General features: G+C 36.9%; 1 protein-coding gene across 1 annotated transcript; it reads left to right on the top strand.

Moving 5' to 3' along the window:
- The first annotated feature begins 262 nt into the window (after nt 1-262).
- LOC144971681 (uncharacterized) lies at nt 263-12578 on the top strand. The gene is made up of 5 exons (XM_078912757.1): nt 263-447; nt 2494-2571; nt 3510-3618; nt 6593-6691; nt 12415-12578. The coding sequence occupies exons 1-5, from the start codon at nt 406-408 to the stop codon at nt 12426-12428; spliced, it is 342 nt and encodes a 113-aa protein (XP_078768883.1). The 5' UTR covers nt 263-405; the 3' UTR covers nt 12429-12578.
- The last annotated feature ends 699 nt before the right edge of the window (nt 12579-13277 follow it).

The raw sequence follows: 13277 nt of genomic DNA, 5'->3' as shown, positions 1-13277 counted from the left end.
ATTCTTCCTACGTTCGTTGAAAATCTTTCACGTTTAAACTTTGACTTTTAGCTGATATAGAAGCTTATATTATAAGAGATTGTTAAGGTGGAAGGATAATAACATTGGTTTGGAATGAAAGGACTTTAGTCAAGTAATAATAAAATATGTAACAATCAAGGTAACAATCAATTTTTTGTTGTCTTGGAGTTATCGTTTACATATTCTTTGTCGCTTCTATAAATAATTAAACAGTTTCTGTTGTAAATCATTTCCGGCTTCCAGTCTTTCGGTCCTTTACTTTCATTTTCGTTTTCTAAATTCCAAGGTTTTCTTTCATCTATGATGATGCTACCAATTAAGAGCCGACTTTGGTATGACTTTTAGCAACGCTGCAGTTGCCATTTTAATTATAGATTTCATCTCATGTCTTCCGAAAAAGAAAACACCGACGAGGGAGAATGGGAGGTAAGGTTCAGGTACCTTCGTTAAAAAAATGGTCCCTGCCCGAGTGGACTCGATTTTTTGTTGTTGGCCAGATGTTTTGTTTTATGTTGGTTAAGATAAAATAGCAGCCAATTTTTTTATGTTCTCAAATTCAAAAAGATATTTTTTGTTGTGTGAGATCCAACCATTTTTTTTATCCTGAAAAACTGAAGAAAAAAAAACCAACAAAAGACAAAAGAAAATATTTAAAATAATAATAATAAAAGAAAAGAAAAGAAAAAAACCAACAACAAAAAAGGGGCGAAAAAAGCTCCAAATTTGTAAAAAATGTTGGGAAAAGAGGACCAAATTCTAAACGGAGTGTCTAATTACACGGTAACTTTAGGAGATGTAGTGAGTAGAAAAGTGCCAGAAGACAATAGAGAATAAAAAAAAATTCCGCGGCGGTGATGGGGTTTGAACCTGCGACCTTATTGGTACGACAACTCCGCCTGGCGGTTGAGAGCGCGACTCTACCGTATGAGCTATCCACGAATAACTTTAGGCAGTTTAGTGAGCAGCAGCAGTAGGAGTCAAATTGTGACCCAACTCGCCCATAAGAAAGTTATGACTGGAAATTGCTGTTCGCTTTTACTAAGTTTTAGGGGGGTTCAATTAAAGATGCATAACTTCGTTTTAAAGAGGAAAATCGCAGATATTTTGGTATCATTATTTTCGTTACTAACCGGGCACCTAGCCTCAGGATCTACGTACACGGTAACAGTAACATACATGGTAACCTTGAATCTCGCCTTTAATGGGTTATATTGTATTGTTTGATTTTTTAAAATAACACACACACACACACACACACACACACACACTGAGCGAGGTCCATCCATTACTTGAATTGTAGTGGCAAACCAGTTACAGGAGTTACCGTGTACGTAGATGCTAGATGCCTGGTTACCGTGTACGTAGACACTGCCAATTCTAAAAATATAGAAATTGCATATTTATGTAAAGGCTGCGGCTATTCAAACTCAAATTTCAATAGATTATTTGGATTCAGTCTGAATAATCTTCCGTGATAGTATAATTTAAATATTGATAATTGCATAGAATTGATGCAAATCAAAATAACAATTATTTAACAAGAAAATCATGGATCAATTGGAAGTCCAGTTTGAAATTAAAAAGAAAAAAGAGTTAAAATTCTTCAATAGTAACACGAGTCAATTCAAGTAACTGTGGTCTAAATCAGGACAATTTTTTTTCTGATAGTGTTAGACAGGCAAGATTCCTTCTACAGTCCAAAGCAGGGGGTATGAGCTGAGTCAGTCAGATATGAATATGAGCAAAACAGAATTTCTTCTGAACTCTTCTTCTTTTGCTTTATCAGTTCCGCCCTCTGCCCGCTATCGCACTGTGTTTCACTGTGCATGCAATTGGAATTTGAGTCCGAATAGCCACGGGAGACTATTCAGACTCAAATCCGAATTGCCACTTCGTTTTTAAAAACATGCACCCAAAAAATACACATATTAAAAATTTGATGAATTAATTTGACAAAAGCATGTTATATTTGATTAGTCTCAATTACATTTGGGATATGATAAAGGGTAGCTCATATTATGTGCATTGTGAATATTGACATGTATAATAGAATTATAATTTGATTTTAAAATTTATTAAAATATTAAAAATAATAAATTAATAATACATTGTGCTTATACTTATATAGATCATATTCCCGGTGAAGGGCTCTTTGCACTTTACAATAAAATCTTGAGAATAAAATAACATGAAATCATGGCATACAAATATAAGCGAACGAAAACCTTCTTTCCCAGCATTTTGTCTGGATTATTTTCTGGAATCCGTACCTCAAGCAGCAAAGACTGTATGTGGTTTTGACCTCAGACTGTGGTGATCTAAACCTATTATTAAAACACGCAACAAGACTTTCATGATGGACCAATGTTGGGTTTATTGTGTGGAATTGTTTTCATTTATGCACTTATATAAATTCTTAAAGTTCTCTTTCTTTTTCTGTTAAATATTTCAATTTTGAACAATTCTCTTCAGGATGTTGTCATGATGATGGAGTTGCCGCCTGGAGCAAATCTTAGGGTGGCCAAAAAAGATCTTTATCTTCAGGTTGCTGTAAGTAGTTTTGTCTTTTCATGTTACTGTTACTGGCTCCACTTGATAAATTTATTCTTAGATATTTATAATACATAAAGTTCAATTACATTCTTTCATTTTGGCCCTAAAATTTCTACCTCAAAAAGTCTCTTTGAATTTTCAGGAGTCGTCTTTAATCTGTGATATTTGAAGGCGAAGTTTTCTGGCCAAAATGTGAAAAATATGCTTTTTAGTGTACGGCTTATTAGAGTTGTCGGCAACACTGATCTATCCTTTGCTGCCTCCTTGTTGGGCGATACATTCAAGCAGTGAAAGCTTCCATGTTTGTTTTGGATGTCCAGCATTTTGGGATCCTTGTTTTGGTTCCCTTCTCAAGAGTGGACGCCCACTTGTACTCGTGTATCCCATCAACGTGGAGACACTGGAATAATCTCACATCTTCAATCAAAGTAAAATTATGTGGTCTGTGAAATCTTCAGAATTGAAATTACAGATTTAAAAGGAAGAAGAAATTTTGGTCAAGGAATTGTTGATGATGTTGTCACTTATTTATTTCCAAAACGGTCACCGCGTTTCCATTTCTTCCTCATAAATAACAATGTGAAAGTGAATGTAAGCTTCAATTTAATATACGAAAACAGATAAAATGGATGTTTCAGGTTTCCCTTTTGGATGAATGAAACACCTGTCATCATCCTGTTTTGTTGATGAAGGGGAAGTCCAAAATGTCCATTTTATGTTTTCGTATATTAAATTGCAGCTCACATTCAATATTACATTGCTATTTATTTCTTTGAGCTTCGAGCAAGCGCCATTTACATGTCTTCCTCATGGAGTTCTTGTCTTGACTTGCTCATTTCCACCAATCTGTGGTTTTGATTTGTCCTACCATTTGACACACAGGACACAACACAGACGTTTGTTCGCTTTTCATTAATCATTGACTTAAATTTCAGGGAATGTGGACAGATAAACCAGTGGTGAAATTGGATAATATGCTGTATGCTGGGAAAATTTCTGAAACTATGGGATCAGACTTTTTTGTTGAATACAAGGACGGAGATGGTACGTATATCATTTAACATTTTATTCAATATATAGCACTGTCAAAGCTGTTAAATGGAAACAGTACAGTACAGTCATGTTGAAATCAATCGAATTGAGTAGCATTCCATTTAACAGATTCTGTATATCCGATCCTGTTGTAATTTGGAAGACGTATCACGGATAAATCCGTGGATATTCTGCTTTACTCTGAAAAATCATGTATTTAAAACGTAGACCATAAAGAAAAAACAAAACAAAATGTGAGCTTTTATAAAGCGCGATATGCACTAATTGTGCTCATAGCGCTTTAAAAGAGGTCCCTGACCAACTGCGACATGTAACATATAAATTGAGACATGACATCTGTTAGGCGATATTACAATTTGGTCAGACAGAGACAACGTTGTTACGGCCAGGTACGGTGAGAGATGCTGAGCAATGCTCTAACCCAGGACCTTCCAATCCAAAGCGAGTGTCATACCGACCAGACCACATAGCCACACAGAAAACTGCAGAAAACTAGTTCTTCAAATATCAATCAATTAAAATGACCCACATCTTGCCAAAAACTCTTAAACCTGGGATTTCACGAAATCATCTTCATTGATTGATATTTGAAGGACGAGTTTCTGGCCAAAAATTTTAAATATTTATTATTTCTTCAGAGTACAGCTGTATTGTGGGAGTGGTGACAAAAGTGATGAAGTAGTTGGCTTACATTTTTTTCCTCTCATCTTCATTACATTCAATATTGTGTGTGAAGACACGATGACATGTGTAGAGAAAGAGTGATTGTATCTCATGATTACTAATTTATAGTGACCAAATGCCTCGATGAAATCGTAACTGTTACTTTTCGACCTGCTAATTAAATTTTTTAAAATAATAAATAAAATTCCCTTTATTTATCCCCCAGGGGAAATTTGTTTCTAGGGTCTATTCCAAGGGAAGACTGGAATAACCCACGCGTCAGCCGCAGTGCAGCACCGCACATTGAGCTAGGGCGAGGTGACTTGCTCAAGGCCAGCTGTTAGTGATGGCAAAGATGTTAGGTATAAGACTATAGGTACACATTCTACACAAGGAGAAAGTTGATCTATGTGTGTTGGCAGCAACACATTGATTGAATTGACTTACTGCTGTTTTATAAGTGTCTCAGGAACTATTATTATGTGAAGGCATTTGACCATATAATAGCCAACTTCCCTTTAGAAAATTAAATCTTGAAGCAATTGAGATGTGGGGGGGGGGGGGGGGGGGGGGGGGGGTGTATGCAAGAAGAGTTGTTGTATCATTCAGCTCAGTAAGATTTTTTTATCAGAAAGTTTATTGTTTTTGTCTTTGTAAAGTAAAGGATGAAGAAAATGTTGATACTGCCATGGACATACAGGAGTTTGAATTCAACATCTATAGCACTGAAAACTTTGACCGGGAATTCCTTCAGCTTTCCTCAATTCAGCAGTGGTTTGCACTCAGTTGAATCTCTTGGGGTTTTGAAGTTTCCAAGGCTTGGTTGCTTCATGCTAGGACTACTGGACCACATAACCGAAAACCCCATTGACAGATACGCCACAATCAATTCGAACTGCTTCAAAATCCCACAGACAAGAACACAAAACTACAGAAATTCTTTCTTCATTAGAACTATCTCGGAGTGGAATGGGCTGGATGAACTGGTCATCATGGCACCACACCTAAACGATTTCAAGGCCCGACTGACATGGACCCGCGCCCAATGAGGATGCCGCTGAAATACAACCAGACCATTGGTTTCTTCAGCGCCAACCATACAGATACAGATACTGACCATCCCTCACTCAAATTGTGAATGTGACCGTGTGTTTACTCAAGTGAGGAAGAACAAAACCCATTTCAGAGGATCACTAAGTACAGACATGTTGGCTCGCGTTCTTATCGTCAAATCAGACTCCACCCCTTAATGTGAAATTAAATTTACATCAGATTTTCTGAAGTAGCAGTGAAACCCTCAGTAAACGACTGGACTATATTTAAAGAGTGGTTTTACAAAACTCTCCAACTCTGTTTTTCAAATTTTGAGATATTGAGGATTATTTCCCCTAAAATTTCTCATCCGGTCTATTCATTTATCGTGTTTAAACTCCAAGTTCACACAAATCTAGGGAAATTCTTGTGCCACTTGATGCTTAATATAAAATTTACGTTTCAATTTATTTCATGAATGGAAAATCTCAAAAAGTAGAGAAATCGACTTGAGTTTTGGAAATCCAGCCTTCATTTATTGGTGGGCATTCATTAAGCTGTGATGTGGGCTGTGGTTCATGTAATTATTTATATAAGCACCTCGAACTTCTAGTAGAAGATTAATTAATAACCATTATGGTTATGAATTTGTGCTGAGTCGAGTGATGGGTCTCATCGGAATGTTCAATTTTTGCTCCTCGAGAAGTTTTGGCTGCTATACTACTCTATATGGAATTGTCATTATACTCATTCACTACGAGGTTTAAGATGAAATGGAAGACATACGAAAATTGGTTGAGTACTTTAAAAATTTGTTCTTTATTCTATTGTCACCCAATGTTCGTTCATTTATGTTTTCATTTGAAGTTTTGTCATATTGTTTGTCTTACAGTGCCAGAGGAATTACAATAAGTTAAAAAATAAAAATTTAGATTGAAATGTTCCGCTTAGCACCTCCCCCCCCCCCCCCCCCCCTTCCAAATTTTTAAACCTAACTTCTCTAGATTTAAACAAAAAGTGACAATTATATGTTACCCTTTGAATGGATGTTGGCCCATCATATAGCTGGATAGAATGAAAAAAAACAAACTCCGGCTTTGTTCATGACTCAATTGGTTTATCTAGTGATCTCCCGGGGAGCCCTAGACATTTTCAACAAAAGTTTCTTTTTCTTGTTAAATATATATTTTTCTAAGTATTATCTGTCCTTGATGTTTATGATAGAGATTTGAAAGAAGTCGTCTTATTTCTTGATCTCAATTCATACCAGAGCTGACTCAGTCACAACAAAAGAAAGACAGAGATCGGCAGATGTTGGTGTCTCAAACAGTCTTGACTTTGGAGCCCGTTTATCTAGAAGAGAAAACAGGTAAAATTGACCAGGGATGACCTTTGACCTTTGTTTTTTAGTTTCAAGATGAAATTATTAGTTTAAAGGCAGCATCTAAGGGGGAGCTAGATGAATTTTTATCCTTTTTATAAATGTCAGGCTGATGTAGTCGTAGCAGTAATGGCTACATCTTCACACTGGAAGTCTCCAGCCAGTCTTTAAATTCGTCACTGCAGTTGAGGGCAGCCTCAAAGTCTCCTGCCAATCTCGTCACAGGGCAGAGTAAGATTATGTGGTCTGCTGTCTCGGGTGTTCCCTGACACAGGGGACAGTGGCTGACTCCCTCAGACCCCATTGATGCATGTTTGTAGCAGTCCTGTCGTGGCCTGTCGGTAGTCGGTTTGAGGTGACCCACCATTTTCGATTGCCATTCATGAAGCCTGGGATCAATTCCATCGGGTCTTTGATCACCATTTGATGAAGAGAAGCTTTGCGCAAAATTTATTTTTTTTGCTCTCAATATAAAAATTTCAGGCTTTTTTTGTGTTTAGCAAAGGACATCCGTGTTTGGCATAGGAAAATTCTCAAGTAAAGGAGAGACTGAGTATTTAATGAGAGAAAATAACAAATGGGAGAGATTAGAATTGGTAAATTTATAAATAATGAAAAGACAAAACATGTAGGATATGACTGTTTTCACTTGGACTTCAACCAAATGGTTCTTGCATGGCTGTCAATTCTGACTAATACTAATAGTTGGAGTTCCTTACAAGAGTCAAGTCTCGTCCTACATGTTAAATGTTGCTGTTGCCTTGGGACCCCTTGTGAAGTGTTTTAAGTTCGTTTAGTGGATATTGTGCCATACAAATGTTCAATTTGTTCAAGTTATATAACAAGTCGTCATTGTGTTTGAATTTAGCTGTCGTACTAGCCAAATGCTTGTCTGTCATTTGATCTGAAATTTAAATGTTGTATTAATATTCTCATTGTTTTTGTTATTGTCTGAAGAAGGGTTTTGGGTCCGAAACGTTCTATGTTTGGTATTGTGTTCATAGTTCAAGCTGTTGTATTCATTCTTGTTCATTCTTCTATTTACAGTCCACGAGTTCTAGCAGCTGGGTGGAGTCTTTTGACCTTCGAGGTGGGCAGGAGGTCACTTGGTTTGTCTTCTACCCCCCCCCTTTATCTGTTTTCCAAGTTGTTTTCTTGTCTTAGTCTCCGAGCCGGAGTCCTTGACTGGGAAGGAAACAGTCAAATGCCTTTAAAACAAACAAAAAATAAAAGAAAACCCCCCAAAACAAACAGCTTACATGACAAAAAAGGTTGTATCATCAAGAAGGAAAATATGGGTTTCCCTGTCGGTTAGGCATTGATTTTATTTCTACATCTTGTATTTGTCATAAATAAAAAAAAAAAAAAAAAAAAAAAAAACAGACGAGAGGTGATGTTGATCCAAAGAAACTGCTGATGTAGTAACTCCAGATATCGTTGCTTGAATAGTTGCCTTTTTCTTTCACAATGGCAGTGCTAAAGAAAAATAAGAAAGAAATGATTCCATTAGCAAAAACAAAACAAAGCAAAACAAAATCAAACCAACTACAAACAAACTCAATTGATACAACATATCACATGTTCAACTCTAATCAGACTGACATTTATGCATACTCTATATATGTACATACAATAGGTAGCAAAAATATTGGACAGCAGCTTTTTCGCAAATTTCTCTACAAATTAGCAATGACTATCCCGCACAAATCTTTGGGCCTCTTTTTCGCTCACGAAGTGCCCGAATTCGCGTCAAAATATGGGACGAAGCCGTTTCGTATATGCTATTTTAAAAAATTAATTACGACGCTGTTTATCGATGAATATGACTGAAAGTTGGCACACAGTTAGAAAAAAGGTCATTTTAGATTATGTCAAGCGACAAAACTCGTGCGATTACCAGAAGACCGTTAAAAATAGATTTTTACTCTTTGGAGTAAAATATTTCTAAAACTACCGGGCGTGGAGGTTTTGTCGCTGACAAGGTAATACATGAACATTTCTTCTTTTTGGTTGTAAAATTTCATATGAATATGACGAGTACTTTTCCCGTATTTAATAAAACACCATCCTAATTTGCTCTTCAAGTTTCAATCTTTTAATCCACTTATTACGCAAGATACAACGAAAGGTCGAAAAAAAAATTCTGAAAAAGCGTCCCATATTTTCGCGTTTTTTTCCTCTTTGCGGGTCATCCAAATAAATGACACCTTTAAAACTGTATAACTTGTTTATTTATGAATGGATTTTCAAAATTCAAAAACATTTTTACTCAGTGGAGATAGGGCTTGGATTTTAGACCAAAATTTTCCTCAAATAGAGAAAAAAACATTTTTCATAGTCATTGCTACTACAAATATGTGTGACAATCGTTGTTTTCTTAACAATATGGCATATAAGCCCTTCCGCCATGGGACCATTGTGTCCGTCACCTCGGCATTCCATGAAGGAATATAGACAATCCATCAAACAAGATGTCTGATGTCAACAGGAATATAGATAATCCATCAAACAAGATGTCTGATGTCAACAGGAATATAGATAATCCATCAAACAAGATGTCTGATGTCAACAGGAATATAGATAATCCATCAAACAAGATGTCTGATGTCAACAGACATCACCCAGTTTGTCCAAAGTTGTCCTCACGGTATTACTATGAGTTAAATCCGATCTTTGACATTGGACTTCAAGTTGCAATTCCAAATTTAGTGCGGCTAATGTGGTCTTGTAGTATGACACTCTCTTTCGGATCGGCACATAGTTGAGTCCTTGGAAAAGGCTCTTTACTCACATTCTCTCACCGTACTCAGATGTAAAATGAGTACCTGGCTGTTAACAGCGTTGATATATCGCCTTACATACCGAAAGGTCCAGGGTTTGGATCCGTTCTGAGTGGCACATAGCTGAGTCCTTGGAAAAGGCTCTTAACTCAACATTACTTATTTAATGAATTATCCCTAATCAAGTTACTGTCATTAAATCTACTTTCAAAATATTATTCAATCCTAAACCTTTATGAAACTTACCCAGAAAACATATATTTCACATATTGACAGATTTATAGCTCCCAGTTTGTCAAATTCTTTCAGGCCCCGGAGTTCTTTAGAATTGATGGTTCCTCTGTGACCTCTTGTTGCTATGTCTGTCAAGCTATTGACATGGATGCCTTTTTAACTATTATATCTTATAGTATAAGCCTTCCGTTCTTCAATCCACATAAGTACATACACTTTTGAAAATGACATCATTTATCGTATATTTTATAGAAACTTGTCGAATAAACATTTAAGTTGTTTTATTTTGGACTCGAAATTTTAAAATAAAGTATATTTTGGTCCCGAAATCAACCGCTGACCGTGAAACGAAGACTCATAGCCACCTTCAGTCCTTGCCTATCACCCGGAGTAAACAGCCCACAGATCTTGAGAATCGTCCACAATTTTAACACGGATGATTGAAAAAGAATACATTATGTCGTCAGGTTTTTATGATGCATTTCATTTATCAGTGTGTCAAAATATTGTGAGAACTATTCACTAACTAGGCCTGACCTTTTTGTGTGTTTGACTTGTACTAAGGGTATCTCGGGCCTTTTCATACAGGAAATAAATAGTCAAGGGGTCGAAACGGAGTAAGCAGTAGGAAATATTCTGATTGGTTAATGCTTAGTAACGGGCGAACCATCAATTCTATTAGATCTGTTGTAGCTAGTTGGCTGTGACCTGGATATCTGACTCAATGCAGTAACATCTGCGTTGTCATTATATTAAAAGCTGTTCTGTTCATTTACGGTAGATCTCTGCCTTACTCTAAAAACATATTTAAAATTTTGGCCAGAAAACTCGTCCTTCAAACATCGATCGATTATTAAGACCCTCATCTTGGCAACTCCTCTCAAATCTGGAACTTTTCGAAGTCCCAGGTTTGAGAGTTTTTGACACGACGAGATTCATTTTAATCGATCGTTATTTAAAGAATGAGATTTCTGGCAAAATTGTTTAATGTTATATTTGTTTTATTTTTAGAGTAAGGTAAATTTGTAAATGGCACCGAATGTAAAATGATTAAACTTTTTTCCTGACAGGTAATAACACTAACCATCAACAAAGATAATCATAGATTATAATAATGATAATAATATCTGCATATTTTCTGTGTTTGATAGACACGTTTATTGTCTACTCGTGAACTTGGGGGAATATTATTAAGTCTGGTGCAGAGTAACTTTGTACTTTTAACTAAGGGATTGCTTGACCTGGTCTGCTGTACTCTGATAAAACACATATTTTAAAATTTGGCCAGAAAACTCGTCCTTCCGGACAGCCTTATGCAGAACCCTTTCGGGATATTCCTGTGCCCTGTGACAAGTTTTTTTTACATTATATCATGCGATCCCGATGCAAGACTTGTGAGAGTCAGCTTTCCAGACAAGATTTGGGACATCAGGCAGCCGTTTACTTGCACTGACCGTAATCTAGTCTATGCGATTACGTGCTCCCTGTGTGGGATTGCTTACGTTGGTGAGATCGGAGAGAGGCTGGGTGACAGATTCGTGCATCACTTGCGCGACATATCGAACTGTGCAGACACAGCAGTGGCCAGACACTTCAATATGCCAGACCACTGCGATGTACAGTGTGTGCGTGTGTGTGTGCTTAGTTTTGCCATTCGGACACTTCAGCCCGTTGACGTAGGGAAACTCACCTGATCAAGTCGTTGGGAACGCTGACTCAACACCAGGATTTACCACCAATAACCTCCACTTCTTCTCCCGCTGTGCAACAACCTCTTAGTCAATACTATCTTTGAGCCTTTTAGATGTCAACGTCACCCATATTCATAACCACTACCGCTCTTACTACTGCCACTGCTACTTCTACTACTACTACTACTGCCACTGCTACTTCTACTACTACTACTACTGCTACTGCTACTTCTACTACTACTGCCACTGCTACTACTACTACTCCCACTACTACTACTGCCACTGCTACTTCTACTGCTACTACTACTACTACTGCCACTGCTACTTCTACTACTACTACTACTGCTACTTCTACTACTACTGCCACTGCTACTTCTACTACTACTGCCACTGCTACTACTGCCACTGCTACTACTGCTACTCCCACTACTACTGCCACTGCTACTTCTACTGCTACTACTACTACTACTACTACTACTACTACTACTACTACTACTACTACTAGTGCCACTGCTACTTCTACTACTACTACTACTGCTACTTCTACTATTACTTCTACAACTACTATTACTACTACTACTATTGTTCATACTACTATAACTCTACCAACCTACCTACCTATCTAATCTATCTAATCTATCTGTCTATCAACTGATTATCTACCAATTCATAGTTATCTACCTTCCTAGCTATCTCTCATTGTGTCCACTCATCCATGTATTTATCCATTCATATACATATAGACCCAGCTATCACCCGGCTGTTTACTCGCCCTCCCTCAACCCCCCCCCCCCGCCCCCCTTCTCTCTCTCTCTCTCTCAATTCCCCACCCCCCTGTCTTTCTTTCTATCTATCTACCTATCTATCTATCTGTCTTTCTATCTATCTATCTATCTATCTATCTATCTATCTATCCATCTATCTTGTAGTTGGTTTGATTTTGTTTTGCTTTGTTTTGTTTTTGCTAAGAGAATCATTTCTTTCTTTTCTTTTTTTTTTATTTTAGCACTGCCATTGTGAAAGAAAAAGGCAACTATTCAAGCAACAGTATCTGGAGTTACATCAGCAGTTTCTTTGGATCAACATCAACTCTCGTCTGTTTTTGTTTTGTTTTGTTTTTTATTTATGACAAATACAAGATGTAGAAATAAAATCAATGCCTAACCGACAGGGAAACCCATATTTTCCTTCTTGATGATACAGTGGAATCCTGTTGTAACGAGATGTATGGGACTGGTGCGAAAAATCCGTTATAGCAGGATTCTCGTTATAAGAGATCATGTAATAAACTCAAGGGAAATAATTACGCGGGCCTACTCTGGGTATTGGGTTATAATTATTCTTTGTATTATCTCCCCTGATAGTGATATCGTTGAACATGACTGTTGGGCATTAAGTATAGTTGATCAATTAAGAATCTGTTTTTTTTTTGTGTGTTTTTTTTTTTTGGTACATACGTTATGGGAGGGGATTGTTCCAGTTTTATTTATCCCATCTAACAAAATACAAATTCAAACACACACCCAACACTCCAGACAGACAATTAAAAAAATAACATGAATTTTAAAAATATTAACAATCAGAATCAAATTCTAACATACATTAAGTCACCGCATTCGTTCACTCATTCAAATCTCGAGATCTTAGGCAAAGCATGAGTAATATAGGTTATCATATAAAAAAACACTTGTTCTTATATCATGGTTTGAAAAAAGAGTCAATTGTTGACTGTTTCTTTGTACTGGTGGCAACGTCATTGATGAAATTGTCTAGGACGTTGATGCTCCCTAGCACTGACATGCCGTTTTCTTGCTGCATGCAAAACTGGCGAACCACTTCAAATGCCTGCAGTGCTGCTTTTGATGGAAT

The sequence above is a fragment of the Berghia stephanieae genome, chromosome 1 (assembly GCF_034508935.2).
Source record: "Berghia stephanieae isolate SIO BIC M18660-M18661 chromosome 1, UCSD_Bste_1.3, whole genome shotgun sequence".
Lineage (NCBI taxonomy): Eukaryota > Metazoa > Mollusca > Gastropoda > Nudibranchia > Aeolidiidae > Berghia > Berghia stephanieae.
Note: the sequence above shows the minus strand (reverse complement) of the source record. Positions and strands in the feature narration are given on the sequence as shown.

Excerpts from the sequence above, each read along its gene's own strand:
- LOC144971681 (XM_078912757.1), top strand. The coding sequence starts at position 406 with ATGTCTTCCGAAAAAGAAAACACCGACGAGGGAGAATGGGAG. Across the intron at positions 2,572-3,509 it reads ATCTTTATCTTCAGGTTGCT|GGAATGTGGACAGATAAACC; the intron begins GTAAGTAGTTTT and ends CTTAAATTTCAG. Across the intron at positions 3,619-6,592 it reads TGAATACAAGGACGGAGATG|AGCTGACTCAGTCACAACAA; the intron begins GTACGTATATCA and ends AATTCATACCAG.